This window comes from Triplophysa dalaica, chromosome 6 (genome assembly GCF_015846415.1).
Source record: "Triplophysa dalaica isolate WHDGS20190420 chromosome 6, ASM1584641v1, whole genome shotgun sequence".
Lineage (NCBI taxonomy): Eukaryota > Metazoa > Chordata > Actinopteri > Cypriniformes > Nemacheilidae > Triplophysa > Triplophysa dalaica.
In genome coordinates, this window is record NC_079547.1 from 14,797,218 (window position 1) to 14,816,417 (window position 19,200).

General features: G+C 37.1%; 1 protein-coding gene across 1 annotated transcript in view; it reads right to left on the minus strand.

Moving 5' to 3' along the window:
- oca2 (oculocutaneous albinism II) overlaps nt 1-19,200 on the minus strand; it is a 69,215-nt gene that overhangs the window by 32,995 nt on the left and 17,020 nt on the right. The window contains exons 10-15 of the mRNA XM_056750871.1: nt 17,888-17,959; nt 17,174-17,239; nt 16,448-16,504; nt 15,214-15,338; nt 13,875-14,013; nt 4,858-4,990 (exon numbers count right to left, since the gene is read on the minus strand). Of these exons, the coding sequence (XP_056606849.1) occupies nt 4,858-4,990; nt 13,875-14,013; nt 15,214-15,338; nt 16,448-16,504; nt 17,174-17,239; nt 17,888-17,959 (592 nt within the window). The remainder of the gene's footprint in view (nt 1-4,857; nt 4,991-13,874; nt 14,014-15,213; nt 15,339-16,447; nt 16,505-17,173; nt 17,240-17,887; nt 17,960-19,200) is intronic.

The following is a 19,200-nucleotide window of genomic DNA, read 5'->3' on the forward strand; positions in this document are numbered from 1 at the left end:
CTCCAGCATGACTCCTCGCCATGTGACAGTACTGCTGCTAGGCAAGCTTCCCGGAAACTAATTGACACAGGAAAAACATGCTGATCACAATCGACACAGTAATGCATCATGCCGAGGGCCTGAAAAACTGTATCAGCCTCACAGCAGGTTTGATTTTTCAAAAGGGAAGCTCTGTGGGGACTTTACAGAATTAGAAATTGGACTGCCATTGAGTGGTCACCATCAGTCCTGGTGGATGTCTTGATTTCCAGACATGATGCGCACCTGGGGAAAAGTCATTTTTTCTCATGGAACATTCACATCAACCTAGTACAAAACCTAGTACAAAAATGTGTCATGCACCCGATAAGCCAATAATCACAAGAAGGAAGAAAAGACTGGACAATTTGGATGGTGCTAGTTCCATGCTGATGATGCCACAAAGGGAACACAATCCTCACAGTGGGCAAAGACCAATGGGGTGGCAGACTTCCGATAAAACATGCCCTCCTGCTTTCTTCGAGCAGTCTAGTTATTTTAGGTTCTTGCCTATTTAATCTTCAAACCGGAGAAGGAAAACATGCATTAATTCAATTAAAGCTCTTGGGGAGATACAACTATTCACGTGCACTCTAGAGCTGGCTATTTTTGTAACAACAGTTCTAGTGGGTTAAACAACTAAATGTATTTCTGCTGATGCCAACATCCTTAACCATGAGCACTAACTAGTGTTGTCAATTTATTAACTTTGCATGATTAATTGAAACACAATGTAAATGTGCTGTCTTTTCCTGTAATTGTACTGTTTTTAACCGCATTTAAAAAAATAAACTGTAGAATTAATTCCTTAAGACAAAACAAAAACATTTGGCAGCTGCTGAAATAAACAGTAAAAAATTCCCTGTAAAATTACATGTTATCGCCATTTTCTTGATTTAGGAGCTAAGTCGTTTAGTGCCTTGAAAAATCAAAACTAAAATCTTAAAATCAATTCTAAAACGAACAGGTAGCCAGTAGAGGGAGGCCAATATCGGTGTAACGTGTTCTCTCCTACGCGTTCCTGTTAACTCTTTCACCGCCATTGACTAGTTATCTCGTCATTTAGAAAAAAATCTTCCCCTTAGAAGACAAGTTATTACGGCAATCAGTGTTTGTACTGTTATACAGCAGGTGCCGCAATAACACACCTGGGAAAAAGTACAGAATCCCAGAAGCTAGAACATATATGTTTTAGCGGTTTTTAATGATTGTTCTGAGTGGAATCTGGGTGGAATCTTTGAAAAAAAATTGTAATTATCTCAACTGCTTAATCAAAATGATGCATTTTTGAAGAACCCTACCCACATCTACGGAGTGAACAAATGAAGAAAGAAGAATGCAGTATCTTTTGTTTAAAAGCTGAGACTCTGTTCTTTCCTTTGACATATTCTTTGTCCATATATTCTTTACAGAAAATTCACTGTGAGCTATTAAAGTTGGGTGAAAATGTAAAAAACTTTTGGCAACTTTTTTTTAAAGAGGCTGGCGGCGAATGAATTAATAATAGTGTAGCCGCATTTTGCACCCTCTGTAGATGCGTGAGGGAAGCCTCACCAATACCCACATAAAGACTATTGCAATAGTCCAGTCAGGACGATATAAACCATGAATAACTCTCTCAAAATCGTTAAAAGTCAAAAAAGACTTGACTTTAGAAATTTGCCTTAACGGAAAATTTAGATTTAATTACTAAATTAATCTGCTTGTCTACGTTAAAATTGCTGTCCAATAAAACTCCCATATTTTTACAATGGGCTTCACATAAGGTTGTAAACTGCTTACAAACAACTTTCTCCAATAATTTATAAAGAAACAGGAGTTTTGAGATAAGTCTGAAGTTGGGAAGAACTGAGGTATCCAGATTTTATTTTTTAATCAATGGTTCCACTATTGCATGTTTGAAACATGAGGGTACAACTCCTGTAGCAAAACTGCTGTTTATAATCATTAATATCTTAGGGTCAATGGTGCCAAAAACCTTCTTTAAATAAGGAGGCAGACAAAAGTCTGTGCATCATGTAGACGGGTTAATTTTGGCTATAATGTCTTCCAAGGAAGAAAGAGACACGCCCTTGAATTGATTAAAAACAGCAGAGCATATGGGATTGGCTGATGTGTCATTAGAAAGATGGGAAATCAGTCTCTAACAGTCTCAATCTTATTAATGAAACAACTTTCGCACAACCCTGGAGAAGACTCAAAGTAATATGGTTTGGGGGAGTTCACAACAGCATTTATGGTATTGAACAAATTACGAGGATTATGAGAATTAGCAGAGATAATATTTGAAAGATACTTTGACTTTTCAGCTTTAACAGTTTTTTGATATGATATCTGCAACCTTTCTTTTTTCAGCTCTCCTGCACTCATGTGTCACAGCACGAGTAGTATCATTTAGCCATGGTTCAGTCTTTGGTTTAGCACATACAACTCTAAATGGAGCAACAATGTCCAATGCTTTTTCACAAGTAGATAGGTATGCTGTATAGTTTGCCTTTTTGACAAATCATTTTAATAAATACCTGTGATATCTAATATACACCTTAAATGCTTAGTGTTTGCTCCATTTTGTACTATACACCTCATATTCTACTGAGTGAAACCTCACCTAACCTGAGGGGGCATTAAAAGCAAATAATGTACAAATATTCCTCCCTCACTTTTTCTGTATGGGACTATCATCAATTTATCAGATTAAAACACATCCACACTTGATGAATAAAAGTAACAGTAACTGTAAATGATCCCTGTTACCCTTTAAATCTTAAAATCCACTGTGTTGTTGAGCTGATCAATATTCAGTTCCCATACTCTCTCATGCAATTTCAGTGAATGAAAGGAAGAGTCAAGAGAAAACTTGCATTAATTGGATGATCAACCATTCTGTAAATCTCAGAACGTTTAGAAAAGAAACAGTGTTTGAGAAAGGCTTTGAGGTTTCCTCTAATTCCGATTCATGGGTTTGGTGAAAGCCTCTCAGGGAACCCCAAGAACCTTTGGACGGCTGAAATGAGGGCTTTATGTGAAAAGAGCTATTGTCATTCTGTCAGGTGTGTGAGGGAGAGCTCAGGTGGGAAAGTGAACAGAGAGATGTGAGGAGATGGTCTCTGTGGAGTGGGGGGAGCAGCTGCTCAGGTGGCTAATGGCCATCTGTGGAGAGACGTTGACAACTGGAGGACGAAGATGCATCTGATTATTTTCTGAAAAAGTATGAAAATTCTCTAACCAACCAAGTGAAAGCACTGAAAGCAATTAAATTAGCAATTCTTAAAGAGATAGTTCACACAAAAATAAAATTTAAATAAAATGGGCACGAATGTAAAAAAAAGAATTGGTAATTCTCAGACAAATGTATCACTTCAAAAAAGATGAAATATAGTGTATTATGCATAATAAAATATACATTACTTTCATGGTAGTTTTAATGTATTGTATTGTATTGTAATGTATTGTATTGTAGATCACATTATGTGTTCTGTTAACAAAATAATATTGTCTTGGAAAGACATCATTTTGAGTAAATGATGAAAGAATTTCCATTTTTAGAGAACTGTTCCTTTAAAATGTTAATTCAATGTATAGTGTTAAGCTATGTTATATAACTCTGATTACATAAGTTTTTGGAGTGAGAGTTTGAGCAATGTGCAAGATAATTAGACTTTCATAAAGTAAACACGATTATTATACTTAACAACATTTGGATCGCAATGGAAGAAATAATGGGAGAATCATCCATATCCTGTTAGAGATGAAAAAGAGGAAGACAGAGCAAGCCTGGGCTCTCAGTGAAGGACAAAGTGAAGCAATGATTCTCTCAGTGAGCATTGTATTGACCTGTCTCTGTCCATGACAGCTTTAGTGGCCCTTCTAGCTGTGTTAGCACCTTCACACACAGGCTAAATGTTCCCTTTTCTATCAAAATATCACAAATATGCAATTCCACATTACCCAATTCTAGGAAGGGATGCACAGTGTCAGATAGGCCTACCTGAAGTGCAACATACAAGCCAGAATGTCTAAAAGAACGCAGTCAGAAAATTAAATAAGTTTACATTTACATCAAAGATCAAGAACCCAATGATCTCTCCGATGATCAGTGACAAAAATACAGCTGATTTTGATTTATTTTCCAGAGAGCACCGTTGAGATTATATTACCAACTGAAATATATATTAAAAAATCTTTCAAAACTGTAATTGATCCGTTTGTTAGAAAAATTGTATTGCCTTAAATCACTATCCACGGTGACTGAGCACAGAACGACAAGAAAGAGGCTTGCAGGTGCTAAGAGAGGTCACCTACAGCGGGATTTATGTATTTAATACCGATGTGCTAAACCTATCAGCACAAACTCAGAATAATGGAAATATCAGGCGAAAGACCAGAGAGGTGAACAGAGACTAAATGCATCAATGTGTTTGTGGGAGGAGGAGCGGTTAATAAATTGATGTATTTCTGAGGTTACAATAATCCATGACAACCTTGACTGTGCCTGTTCCACGCACAGGAACTCAAAGGGCACGTGTGCGAAGCTTTGGATTAATTGTGAGATACACTGTTCTGATACATTGTAGGATGGACTGCTGTTATCAAGGCCACAGATTCATCTACTGAGAAGGTCAAGCATGCCTTCAGCGTCATATGACTTGCTCACGCGTTAAAATCTGGGTCATTTAAGTAATTATTCATGGTGTATGTAGGAACAAATGAACATGACTCAAGAAAGACCACGGAGGAGGACGTGTGAGTGGCTTTTGAAACAAACCTGAGGTTACGTTCAAGATGTTCCCAAAATTAAGTTTTAGTGCGTAGGAACGAAGCAGGCTAATGAACACTCACCCACGATTTCACTGGATTCCTTGTTGTAAAGTTTCTTGTTCCAGTAAAGCATTCTCAGGAAAGGAAAGGAGGTCAGCAACACCAAACAGATTCCCAAGAACATGTAGCCTGTAAAGGTCGCAAAGTCGATCCCCTGGGGAAATAGGAGGACGGGTTAATTTTCATCCTTTAAAATGTTAAACCAACTAGTGCAATTAATTTGCCGCAGTATTCCATGAAATCTATTCTAAGCGATAATGGCAGAGATCACAAGCACTCCATACGGTTTGGATAGGGGCCTTGATTACATTTCATCAAGAGAGTCATATTCAGCATTTTAATGCCTGCAATCTTGATGCATTTAAGCACTTATATGAGATTTAAATGAGCACCTGCATGTATTACAAATCCTCTTAATATGCTCTTGACTATTTATTAATTTTCATTCAAAACAAGAGCACAGGGCTCACTCTGTCAAACTCTTGCTTCACATGTTGTTTCCTTGCATGTGTAGCCCATCTCTCCAGATGACATCACATTTTTAAACGACACCACTGAGGATGATGTTAGATTTCTATTTTGCTTTTCCCAATTTTGTATTGTTAGAAAGCATTTTTATAATACATAGATATTAGTATAGAGAGGAGAGACATTATGAAAAAGCAATGAGTTATCAAATACATAAAATCTATGGAATTATGCCAAAATTATTTTTCATAAGATGTACCGTCCTTGGCGATTGTCTGCGATTTTTGTCTGCATCATTATATTCAAAGTGTAGGTATGTCATATATCTATATGATTTTTTCATTAAATAATGGCAATACTAACAGTAACAATAATTGTAACTGAAACTACTATTAAGATTTTTTTTTAATGAATTATAAATTCAAAATAATTGTAAGGAATTTATGTGCCATATCATCCAAAGGCTTAATGAAATACATTGTACTTAAATGTATATTCTGAGACTTTAAAGGGATAGTTCGACCAAAAATGAAAATTCTATCATCATATACTTACCCTCAAGTAATTCATACCTGTATAAATTACTTTGTTCTGATGAACACAGAGAAAGATGTTTGGAAAAATGTTAGCCATTTCAGTACCGGGACATCATCATTGGCTGCCAAAGTATGAAAAATTAAATGGTTGTCAAAGGTTCTCCAGAACCGTTTGTTTTCCTAAATTCTAAAAATATATAATTTTGCGTTCGACGGAACAATGATGAGTGAATGATGTCCCAAAACTGAAAATTGCGAGCATTCTTCTAAATATCTTTCTCTGTACTCATCAGAACAAAGACATTTATACAGGTTTGAAAAAATTATGACAGAATTTTCAAGATATTATGTCAATTAAAGTAGTATGATCAATGACAGGTATCATACCATATACCAGACATGCTATGCAAGTTTACAGTACATGGAATTACTACAGTAACTAAGGAAAAAAACTGTAAAGTATCTATAAAATTGAGTCATCTATAAAAAAAAAAGGCAATACTAACAAAGTGTAAAATTCTAATCCTAACGTCACTTTCTCCCAGTGTGGAAGCCAAAGGCGACAGTGAAAAGCAACCGAAATTCCAACGGTGTATACAGTAAGCGCTGAAAAAAACTTGAGATAATCCAGACTCCACAAAGAAGGCAAATTCTCCTCAGTCACAGATGCTCTCCATGCCCTAAAATCTAATCCAACAATTTATCTCCCACTGTTGCTAAGGTACTACAACCTGTTCTAAAGAGATATCTCGTGCTTGTTTAAGGACACTGATATATGATCTAGTGAGGCATTTTACAAAGAGTCAAATGTCAAAATATCCTGTAAAAAACATGGTAATTACAGAACGGTTGTAGTTCAGCCCCCCGCCCCACACACACACACACACACACACACACAAACACACACACTGGCGGGTTGGGCAAAACACTAGGATTATGAAGTACTCCCTGGCAATTAAAGAAAAGGTTGAAAACAAATAAACATCGATGATTGTTTTTGGCAGCCTTTTAATGTCCCAAAGTGGCTCAAGGCACTAAATCCCCCACCCTTAAAACAAACCTATAACAAAAAAGACGGAAGTTGTCTCGTGTGATTGTGAAAAATAAAAAAATAATGCGTGAGCCAGCAAACAACAAACAAACTCATCCTACCCTTTTCAGATAAATGTGAATTAGAGGAGTGAACACTGGTGTTCAGTGACCTCTACAGGAGATCAGGAGAAAGACAAACAGAAAACAAATGGAGAGGACAAAAGAGAGGGAGTTTGGCCACAAGTTAGGAAAAAACTCCCAAATGTACAAAACTAACTATGCTGAACGTATAGTGAGAAGGCTGTGACGTGTAAAAATGATGTTACAGATGTTTAGAACTAGAATGGCCCACTAACTCAATTATACTGAAGTTACTGGCCTGTGTTCCTGTAATATAAAAAATATAGGTAAGTAAACACATCTAGTTTAAGATCATTTGCTAATTTTCATTTGCAACTAAGACTTTTTTCTGTTTTTAGAGGCAATTTAGGTCCAATGCAAAACGCCAACACCTAAATCGTCTGAAAATACTAGATATCCTCAGGGGCTCAGCAGGTTTGTGTGGATCTGTCGATAACGTTTCATTAAAGAGTTATTCCCTTTATTCCTCATAGACTTCAAGCAAAATTGAGCTGAAAGTCTGATCTCACAGAGTCAATGCATAAATCCACATCACTCCGCTTATTTTCTGTCACTGCATTACCAGTGATTGTGAACACGTCTTTAGAGCCAGTCGTACAGAGATAATGACTCTAAGACACATGGTGTGTAAATGAGACCTCCCCTCACTCCTTTCTGTCATTGTTGTCTTGCTTTAAGCAGCCAAGAAAGTAAAGGAAGTTAAAAAACAGAGAATGATGAAGCAGCATCACTTATTTGTGAGCAGTCAGGGGCCATTGGAAGGATAGAGTCAGCCTAAACTTGTCTGCCGGAGCCTCAGGGACTGCTGATTGGCAGCTGAGGTTTCTGAAAGCTTGACTGACAGCTGAGCAGATGCCAGGGAGAAAGGCACAAGCTGTAGGAGACGTCTCATCAACGACCCCGAAACACTTCATCTACCCTGCCACAAATGTCTGATCCACTGAGAGCTCCACAGATGGATGCTTGACTGACCAAATGGCAACGTTCCTGCCGTAGAGATCCTGTTGAGACCAAGCAGGGGGCCCTTATGACCCTCGCTGCCTCGATAAACAGAAAAAACAAACAAACAAAGAGGCCACAAATACAAGATGTTCCATCGTGACTGACAGTTCCCCTCAGAAATCTAGTAAGGATGAGGAAAGTTCAGGGCCATGGAAACATTTGCAAGTACATTTAAGATTTTTTTTAAATGCCCTTTGTGAAACTGCCGCTAAATAGCAAAGCCGTGATGCTCTTACTGAGACATGTTTTGAGTCTGGCTTGTATAATTTTCCAGGCGTAAATTACAATATAATAACATTTTATAAGGTTGTGTGGATTAGTGAAGTACACATCCAGCACTGTATTTTTTATTAAGCTTTATTTTGCCGTGTCATCAATCTATTTGTATTTGCATTTGCCAGAACTTACATTCAGATTCTCCGAGCTCTTAAGATCCGAGCGCGATTGGAGCTTAGTAAACGGATTAAGCCACTGCTGGAGAAGGTGCCAGCTTCATTACACTACAATAAATCCACTTCTAAACACACACATAGAAATGTTTGTTTTTCTACCACGGTGGAAAATTTGTATTGACATTTATTACTTTAATTATATTCTCTATCACATAATCTTACCTCCCAAATCTAAATCCTGTATTATTACAATAAAATTGTATTTTTATTTCTCTGTTCATTAAGTCGTTTTCCTTGGGGGTCAGGTTGGCTGCTCCCAACAATGTGCAAAACATGACCCATAAACTTAAATGATTAAGGCCCTTTTTTATCTATCTAAGTGCACGGTGTTAAGCGCACGGCGCAAGTGTATTCATGGCGTGTCCGAATCCACCTTTGCTAGCTTAACGACTGGAAAACAGTCGTCACGCCTGGGCGCATGGTCTAAACAGGTTTTCCCGATTGAGAAATGGTTGTTTTGTGGGCGTAACCTGCAGTAAACCAATCAAAGTCTCATCTCCTATTCCCTTTAAGAGCCAGTTGTGCGCTCGCCATGGTGGATTCTCTATTTACATGGAGGAATTTGCAAGAGCAAAGACTGGACACTTCTCCAGAGAGGAGACGCATTTGCTTTTGCGTGAGGTTAACGTGCGCGAGCAGACCATCTACAGGACAAGCCAGATTTGTTTCATTATGTACACAATAAAAATATTTTTGCTATTTAAACTACGCGGCGCAGGAGGGGAATATGAGAACTGCGATGGGTGTACGATAGGGCCCTAGGTGAGATGGTGGTCTAGTGGGTTAAACCACTGAACTGGTAAATCAAAGGTTGCTGGTTGATCCCAGCAGCCACCACCTGTGTGTCCTTGAGCAAGACACTTTACTCCACGTTGCTCCAGGGGGATTGTCCCTGTAAAAAGTGCACTGTAGCATCTGCCAAATTATAAATTATTATAAATTAATTAGACTTTAGACCAGGTTTGAGTTGGTCTATGGCGCAGTCTATTTTCAGGTCATCAAATGGGCCAACAATGCACCTGAAAAAAACTCTTTTTTAGACCAACACGACCATGGGTGCAAAAATGAGCACAAATGCATTTGCTATTTAAACAACGCGGCATAGGACGGGAAACTGGAACTGTGTCGGACTAAAACTAGCAAAAACACTTCCGCTGCGCCTTGTGCCTTACTGTGCTGGGTGTACGATAGGGCACGAACACATCATAAAAATTCTGTTACTTACAAAAAAATCCTTTTTATTTTACAGAATAATAAAAAAAATGAGATGTGGCAAAAAAATGTCTCATAAGAGAAACAGACTGCAATTTTACAGATTGGGTGTAAAATATTTTTTCTGGTGACTAAGCTTCTACAATATTGTTATTCTTACACCTTTCTTTTTAAACTCTGCAAATATCCAAATACTTAATAAATGATTATGTTAAAAAAAAATACTTTGTGCTAGATCAGAGATCTCTCTCTCTGACACACACAATCAGAGTTAGTCTACCTGTTTAAAGATTGTTTTGGATCATAGATTTTTGATTCATAGAGAGCCTGTGTTTCACCGACTCCTACCTCTATTGCATCAGAAACTCAACACACACAAACCAAAAGACATACAAACACAATGGACACACAAAGAGATCATTAGGTATACACCAGAAAAGTCTGCCATCATGCTGGAAACATTAAAATAATAATAAAATAATGCTATATCGTTTTACATAATGTTACATAATGTTAATGGTGTGTTTGACTGATTCGAGAACCAGCCAAATAAGTACAAAATTGACGCCCAAGGCAATCGCTAAATGAGGAAATGGCACGTATTGAATTTTCTGTGGTTTGTTTGTGTTGGTTATTGGGATGAGAGGTTGTATCTTCATTCATCATCTGTACGCTGTCAACACAAACAGAATCCCACTCAAATATAAACAATTCTGGCCCGTGTATCACCGAGATAACACAAACCGCTGCATCCATGTCAATTATTAGACAGACGGACTCTCTCCCTGCGGAACCGAATGGAGGAATCTTTCGTGCACTTCACACACGCAGAACGTTGCGGTTTCCTCTGTGCCTTCTGCTACAAGAACATAATAATTACAGAGTGTTCAGACGGAAGCACGAGATGATGTTTATAAAGTAGTAAATTTAAGGCAGTCGGGCTTCAGTGCTTTTGCTGAGTTTCACCCTCAGCGGTTGAGGCCTGTCAGCACCGAGAGTTTACAGATATTGCATTTTTCAGAAAGTTCCCACAGTCAATAGTATACCCAGCAGCAAGTGGCCTTGATGTGAAAATGTAACCTGGAGTATGATGCGCTGCATCATCTTGTGCAACAGCCGCTTTGACAGGAAAAGACAATGTCTATAGAAATCCACAAATTAACTGAAACCCAACAGTGTTTTTCTGCTCTCAAAAAACTACAACACTTCAACTAGGCATCCTTCCGTTGTTGATGGAAGAGCGTGAAGACAAGTAAATTAAAAACTGTGAATGAAAAAATTGAACTGCTTGAGAAATGTCTAAGTCACCAGTCACCACTGCTTAATATCCTTGCTAATAAAAAAAATTCAACTATAATTGTAGAAAACGCTCACAACAAACAAACATGTTCTTATGGTGTGTAATAATAAAGTGATCAAAAATGATGAGACTGATTCTAAGACTGATATCCGCCTCAGGCAAACATGACTTCTTTGTATACCTTTCGATTAATTACGATGAATCAAATCGAAAACAAATGTGTGTGTGCCGTGTATATTCATAAACACAAGTATACATAAATGTGCATGTTTACAAAATATGTGTAGTATAATTTATATTTACAATTCACAAAATATACACACATATATAAACTGACATTTATTTTGGAATCAATTAATGGTGATTTATCACATTTTGACTTATTTGCGATGTAATAAAAGCATGAAAGTATTGTTCGAAATGAAATATAACTATTTACATTTGCATGACCCTTAAACTCTTGAAAGTTCTTTCTTCACACTTAAAACATCAATCTGCGTTCTAATAAAATATATTTGACCCTGGACAGCAAAACAGTCTTATGGGTACATTTTCTCAAAGTCGAGATTTTTACATCATCTGAATAATTAAGCTTTCTATGGATGCATGGGTTGTAAGGAAATTACAATATGGAAGAGATACAGCAGTTTAAAACTCTGGAATCTGAGGGTGCAAAAAATCTATTATCCTTAATATCCTAATTTTTTGGCATATTAGAAAAATCAATAATTTTGACACATTCAATGTTTTTTTGGCTTTTACTAATAAAATGTTCCCGTACTACTTAAGACTGGTTTTGTGATCCAGGGTCACATATTTAATTTAACATGCTTCATAAACTAATTCATCCATCTCTGTCAGACATTGTGATGGGGTTTGGAAATCAATTTTGCTGACAAGGTGTTTATACGACACCGAAATTTATGGCTCCAAATAGATCGAGGTTTTAGGCATATAGTTGTTCTTTTGGCATGTAGCTTTTAAATAGACTGTCAGAAAAAGATGGATCTCCTATACTTTTATAGCCATCCTCTTTCCGCTCTCTTTCTCTCTCACACAGGGTTGTGTCTTAATCATTGTGTCAATGGTAGTGTGCCAGAGAGAGCTGCGGGTAGAGGGGATACAAAAAGAGCATCTTCAATCAGCATCCAGAGTTTGAGATGAAAAACTCTATTTTATCTTTTTAGTCTCAGTCAGGACTTTAGATCAACACTTACGCATTCCTACTGGAGCACATTTTGACTTCAAACTCAAGACACTCACGTACGCCAGTTCACACATCATTTTCGGTGCCATAAGTCAAAATTTCACAATTATTTTTTACAATTTTAATGCTGCCACGTTATGCACTTCCAAGAGGTGTTGTAATTGGTTTCCATAGGTGATCTATTATTGTACTAAGTAAAAAAAAAACTCCAAGGTTCTAGGATCTCTGAACACAAGATGACCTTCAATGCAATAAAAAAACCAACATAAAATCCAATTCCATAAGATGCAAATTTATCACACACCTCTCCACAAGTACTATAAGTAGGATCATTTGTTACATTTATGCATTTGGCAGACACTTTAATACAAGGCAACCTACAGTGTATTCAAGTGTTGCAAGTAATGTACATCCATTCCCTTTAAATCAGATCCATTAAGAGAGAGAGTTGTGTCAACTCCGTTGACTCCAATGGAACTGTTTTTTTACAGCAATGGCGGTTAATGGAGCCTCTCAATGGTTCCCGGAAGTTACTTACTAGTAACGCACGGAGCGGGTGCAAAACAGACCAGTTGTGATCAACTTTTAACACATTTAAAGACATAGGTAAACAAAAAGTAATTGAAAATTGAAAACAAAAAATATCTCTGACACATGCAAACACAACGTACAAGCCACAGGCGCTTTTAACTGATACATTGATTTCTGTAAGAATTTTGTTTCGTTCTACACAAACCTGGGTCACGTTGTTTTGTGTCTTCCTGAATGATAATCACAAATGAATGATCTCTCACAAAAAGCACCCTCAACATTTCAATCATGCCAATGTAACTCAAGACAGAACAAATACCAGATTTCACACAGGTCACATTATAAACGAAGAGATTATTTAGCCTGCCCATGACCTTGTGCAGTCACTAGGACGGAACTTTAAATTGCAGTTTTCTGTAAGTGAGAGTTTGATGGAATGTTCAGTGGTTGTGGAATCTGGGGTTAAATGATGATAAAGTTCTTGTATCTGCTATGTGATTGAGTTAGGAAAGCACAAGTCACATCTATCAGATGTTGTTTCATTGTGTCTTTAGCTGAGTGAAATCTAAAACACTGGTAGATGAACATTAAACATAGGAGTAGTAATGCCAGGGTCAACGGTTCGATTCCCAAGAAATACTTGAAAGAACAAAATGTACACTTTAAATGCATTGTGAGCTGCTTTTGATAAAATCATCTACCGTATGCATAAATGTAATGGTGATGTTGGCCTAAGAGTGCTTGCACAATAATTGTTATAAGTTCACAGTTTTGTTTTAGTGAAATTAAAAGATTTCCACTTCTCTCTTTCTGTGTGTGTGTGTGTGTGTATTGAGAAAGAGAGACAAATTTGGCAGAGTTAAATGAGCTGGCAAGAATTATTCCTACACTACATAATTAATAGTGTGAGGTGTAAAACAGGGCGGCGTAGGATTTTACTCTTGAGAAGAGAGTGACAGGGTGTTTTGGCACAAGGCTATCACTCTATGGCAGGACGAAACTCGGTCACAAATGTGTTTTCATGTGCAGTCATGTATAATTTGTCTAATATAAATAACAAGTTTCCTGAGACACTCTTAGCAGGCACATGACAACATCGCAATAACATCCTGCAACCCGTAAATGACATAATGCAAAACAGAAATATAATGATGTACTTTTTTACGCAGATCCTGGTTGGACACGATGATGACATTAGGGGGATCTCCAACAGCAGTGGCGGCTCCCCCGATGTTAGTGAATATGACCTCTGCAATCAGGACATGCCTTGGGTCCAAATTAAGCACCTCACACAATCTAAAACACAAAAAATCACAAATGTCAAAACCTTTTTGAGCACCCATTTATAAAATACTGTGTTGGGTTACAGCTAAAAGACTACAATATGAGCATAATAGGATATAGTTTTCAAGTGCTGAAATGTCAATGCACTTCAACACATAGAACACTAATTTAACATTGGCGAGGCATTATGAAACAAGGATTTAGTTCATTTAATAAGACTTAATTTCATGCATCATATGCATCAAGTCTAAAAGAATGAACTAAATAAAGTTGTATATGTCAGATACACACGCCTCATGATAAGACATATGTGACCCTAGACAACAAAAATCTGTTTTATGGGTCTATTTTAAGGAAATTGAGATTTTAACATAATCTGAAAGCTGAATAAATAAGCTTTGTATGGATGTATGAGTTGTTAGAATATGACATTATGTGGCTGAGATAAAACTCAGGAATCTGAGAGAGCAAAAAAACAAAATATTGAGAAAATCGCTTTTGAAGATGTTAATCAGAAGCACTCTGGCAGGTCATCCACTTACAAAAATAAAGTTTTTATATTTAAGGTTGGAAATTTACAAAATATCTTCATGGAACATGATCTTTACTTAATATCCTGATTGTTTTAGGCATTAAAAGGAAAATCTACAAGTTTGTTTTTTGTCTTTAGCATGTTCCCATGCTACTTAAGACTGGTTTAGTGATCCAGGGTCACATATGAAGTAATCTCTAAGTTTAATATTTTGAGACAAAAGTACACTACTGTTAAAGACATAAGTACATTACTGTTAAAGACGGCATGAAATAAAAATTTAAATCATATTTTTATGGAATACTGTAGTGTTTATAACTTCGTTCTTTTTTTATTTTCATGTGCCCACATAATCTTTAATCAAAAAACGTTAACCTCCCCCCTCAAAATGACTGCCCATGACTTCCGGTCACGAGGAGGAATGCCTCGAGGGTGCCGATGGTGAGTCCGGTTTCAATATGTTCAACTTCTCAATTTGTGAAATCAAGGGACCGCCCTATATTTTTTCGATTTTCAGAAGCCATTTCTCTCTGATATATGCCACAATACGGAAAACAATGTGATGGTTACTTCCGTTTCATGTCAACTTTAACTTTTTTTTACAAACTAATCCATGCTGACACTGTCTTGATGCTTGACATAAACTAACGACAGAAAGAGTGAGTGTTTGAGGACATTACCTGATTGTAACAGGGGTGAAGAGCATCATGGTGGTCACGTTATCAAGGAAGGCTGACAGAACGGCCGCAATCAGGCAGAGAATGAAAATCATTGGCCACACTCTGCCTCGAGACAACTGGTACGCCTGTAAAGAGAACACACAACGTCAGGAAACCCCCAATGACTGTTTTACAAAGTTAGATCATCCGCTCATAACTGTACATTATTGAAAACTAACTGGGCTGAAAATGAATTAAGCTTTGTTTCGAAAAAAATGCTGAATGAGGGATGGATTTAATTGCGCCTTGAACCGAGAAGATTCCTGAGGATGTGAGCTTTAATGAAGAATTCGGTTTTTAAATTTGACACAGATCTACAGTGTTTTGGTGTTTCACGCTATGGAGCTAAGAATGTTCAGAAACAGGACTCTAAAAGCCTGTCGCTATGGAGACATTATCAGCCTGTCTGAAATCAGTTTAATAAAAAGGCAACACTGGGGGGTTTTGACCCACCTGTGATCTCAGACTCAAAACACATCCACACGACTATACACACTAAGTGAACAACAAACTTTAGGATGTGATGAAGATGATAATGTTAAGGCAGGAGGGTGGTTGGCATGGCGACTTTTTAACTTTAGGGGCATGCCCTTGTCCGGAGGCTTTTCAAATATTCATGAATGGGACGGGAGGTTGTGTCCTTTGGAGGATACGTCTGCAATTCGTTATAACATCTTCATCACATCTTAATGCTGCTATTGGGCTTTGATAGCACACTACAGAATCACAGAAAATAATGAATAACATATTCATCCCATGGAGCTCACCGGAAGATTTATTTTGGTCCTTTTATTACGTCTCACCCATCTTCTTTATGATTTATGTATTTTTGCATCATTTCACAAAGATTGCTTCTGTATAATTTATTTTCGTATTTACTGTATATAGGGGCTTACTATTCAACCCATAAATTTAAGATCTGAAATATTTGTAAGATCTCATCATCTGCTGGAGAGTGAATGAGAGGGATTTTTAGGAAAGCTATAATAATAGCTTTGCCCCAAAGCTTTAAAACATATAGGATTACATAAAATCAAAAAAAGCAATAATGTGAAATAAAGGCACTAAATCAATTATATTTATATGCAAGATACCCTTGTCATTGACTAAATATCAATGTATTTGTATCTGTAACAAATGCTCAAGTGGTCATGCTTGCAAAACAAATCACAAGCATACATGTGAGAAAACTCACCTTCACTGCACAGTAGTCAAAGAAGCCCGTCTCAGAGAATATTGCCACCAGTATCATCTGAAGGTAAACAGGGATGGTTATAAGACAATTCATGGCTTCTATTTTTAGCTTTCCACTGTGACGTGTCAGAAAAAAATCACATTGTGCCTCAAATACAACATGATCTCTCGCTCAATTTCATGCCACATATATCCTTCTGTCAGACGCAGAAACACACTTCCTTGAAATACAGAAAATCGATACATTGAAACATCAACGTTTCTGGGTTTATTAAGGTGAACGTTTCTAATGTAAAATGGCTCTGAGTGTCTTTCACCGTGATTGACTAAATTGACGGATAATGCGATTCATTTTCTTTCATCAGTCTCAGATTTTCTTTTATGTCTCTCCTCAAAAACTCCTACACGCAGTCTTCACGACGAGGGCTGATTGAACGTATTTGTTTCCATGGAGACAGCCGCTGAACAAACAGAGATCTTGAAACGGATGAAGCTGGGGCAAAATTATTACAGAGAGGGTGTGTTTATATGCTTATTTGTATGTCTGTAGTCGCAGTTTGCATTATTTGTTACATTACCGCACAAAATAAGGAATAATGTCACAGGGAATGATACCAAAAGACTCCCATGATGCCTTAGAGTTTGCCACATTTGCTGAGAGAGAAGGACTTTGGAGTTTTTTAAGGAACAGTATTGGTAGATGCATACCTGTTAGCAATGTACTCACCATTCCAAACAGGAAAGCAAGAGTCTCATAGTCGATCCATTCCACAACAGTCATTAGGCTTGGCCTCTGTTGTAAAGAGAAAATGAGATGTAGATCTTTCCAAAGCAGCTTGGAAATTCATTTTTAATCCCAAATTCTGTTATAATCATGGCATCCTTCACAATAAAAAAATGTTAAGTTCACCAAAAAATCAAGTTCATGAAGTAAAAATGTTTGTTTGAATAAGTGATGGTTAAGGCTACAGAGGCCTGGGTCTTCATGAAGGGCTCTCCATCTATCGAATGGATAATAATTCACTGATTCATTTCACCTACGCTGGAATAATGTTCTTATCTTCAGTTTCTGGAACACAATAAGTAATACATAGACCGCAGACATTTAAATTATTCATGGTTTAACGCACCGCATTACAGTAAATCAGCGCAATTACCGAGGCTGTCCTATTTCTGTGAAACGGCCTTGTCTAATTTAGAGAATTGTTCAAATGTGGATGTTTTTTAAACTTCATCTAAAACTATTCTAACTCTCATGCTCTGTCAATTGGATCTGAATATGCCACTTTATATTATTCATGCAACCTTCTGTAGAGAGCAGAATGTTGCTGTGTTCTCAGACTTAAGGTTATTAAAAGTTGAGCGGCATTATTGGACTTCTCAAAAATTAATGAAGTCCCAGAGTGCAACTCTTAACACGATGTAAGCAAACTGAACTTACGTCTCCAATGAAAGCGAGAGCGGCCAGAGCAGAGAGGGATCCTAACATGGCAGCCAAAGTGCGGTGAACAATCTGCAACCACAGATAAACAATGAAGAAGATGAATTATAAATATTATAATTTATAATAAGTACAAAATCTATCCATTTACAAAAGATCTTCTATTAATAAAGAAGTCAAACTTTAAATATAAATCTTTTTTCTAATAATAATAAAAAATGTATTTACCAAAATAAATAACCAAAATAAAATATTTTTGTTTTACTTAAATACAACTACTACTACTACTACTACTACTACTACTAATAATAATAATAATAATAATAATAAATAAATAATTGGTATAATGATTTATATTATTATCATTTAAAGAAGATCGAAAATACAAACAATAAATCTAAAAAATGCACCACAATAATGTGGCTCAGATGGTAATAATAAGTTAGCAATGCAAACCATTGGAAAATGCATTTGCCAAATCTGTAAATGTCATTTAAATTGCATGAATTAAACCAGATTCGTTATGAAAATGTCTGGTTCTTGCCATTGGAAGAGCACTACGAATGCCTTGTGTTGCTTGTCGGATACTAGAATGTTACTGGCCAGTTGGTAGGTGGTTGCCCAGAGAAGCCCTCAAGGATCCTTTCAGACTTTCTAGATATGGCTATAGGTCTCTACTTAAATATGCCTTTACATTTTAAACAAATCATTAACCCTAAATTTAAACACCTATAAAAGTGATGCTTACCTCAGTGAGCACCACTTGTAATACCTGGCTGTGCGACATAAACCTCACTCATTGGACACTTGGTTTATTGCCGTTTGATGCAACTCATTCATTCTGACCATATTGTGCACTTTTATAATGAAATTCCCCTCCCTCAAGAAAAAATATGTTGTTCATCGCAACCCGGCTTTCTGCCCTTCAATCATCCTTCGCACTAAAAGCAATGCCTTGAAGTGCAGTGTCACATATCAGCATCTCCAGTTTCTGGTCCCGGTCAAGTTCCCACTTGACCGGAACCTGAATCAAACAGTGCCCAATCCACCTCAGGGTCAGGTGGCACGACAGATCAGTCGTTACATGATGGTGTAATCAGCCAGAAGAGCAGAAGAGGGGACACACGAAACCAAACATGCATGATAACAGCTAATGACTGCAGTCTCGGAGGAGCAAGTAATCTGTGTCACTCCGACACACTCCCGAGGGGAAGAAAAACTTGCCGTAGTGTTGTGATTGGAAGTTAAAAACAGGTCATTAGGACAAATTGTTGAACATGGCTTTTGAAGCAGAATTAATCTGCAACATGGAT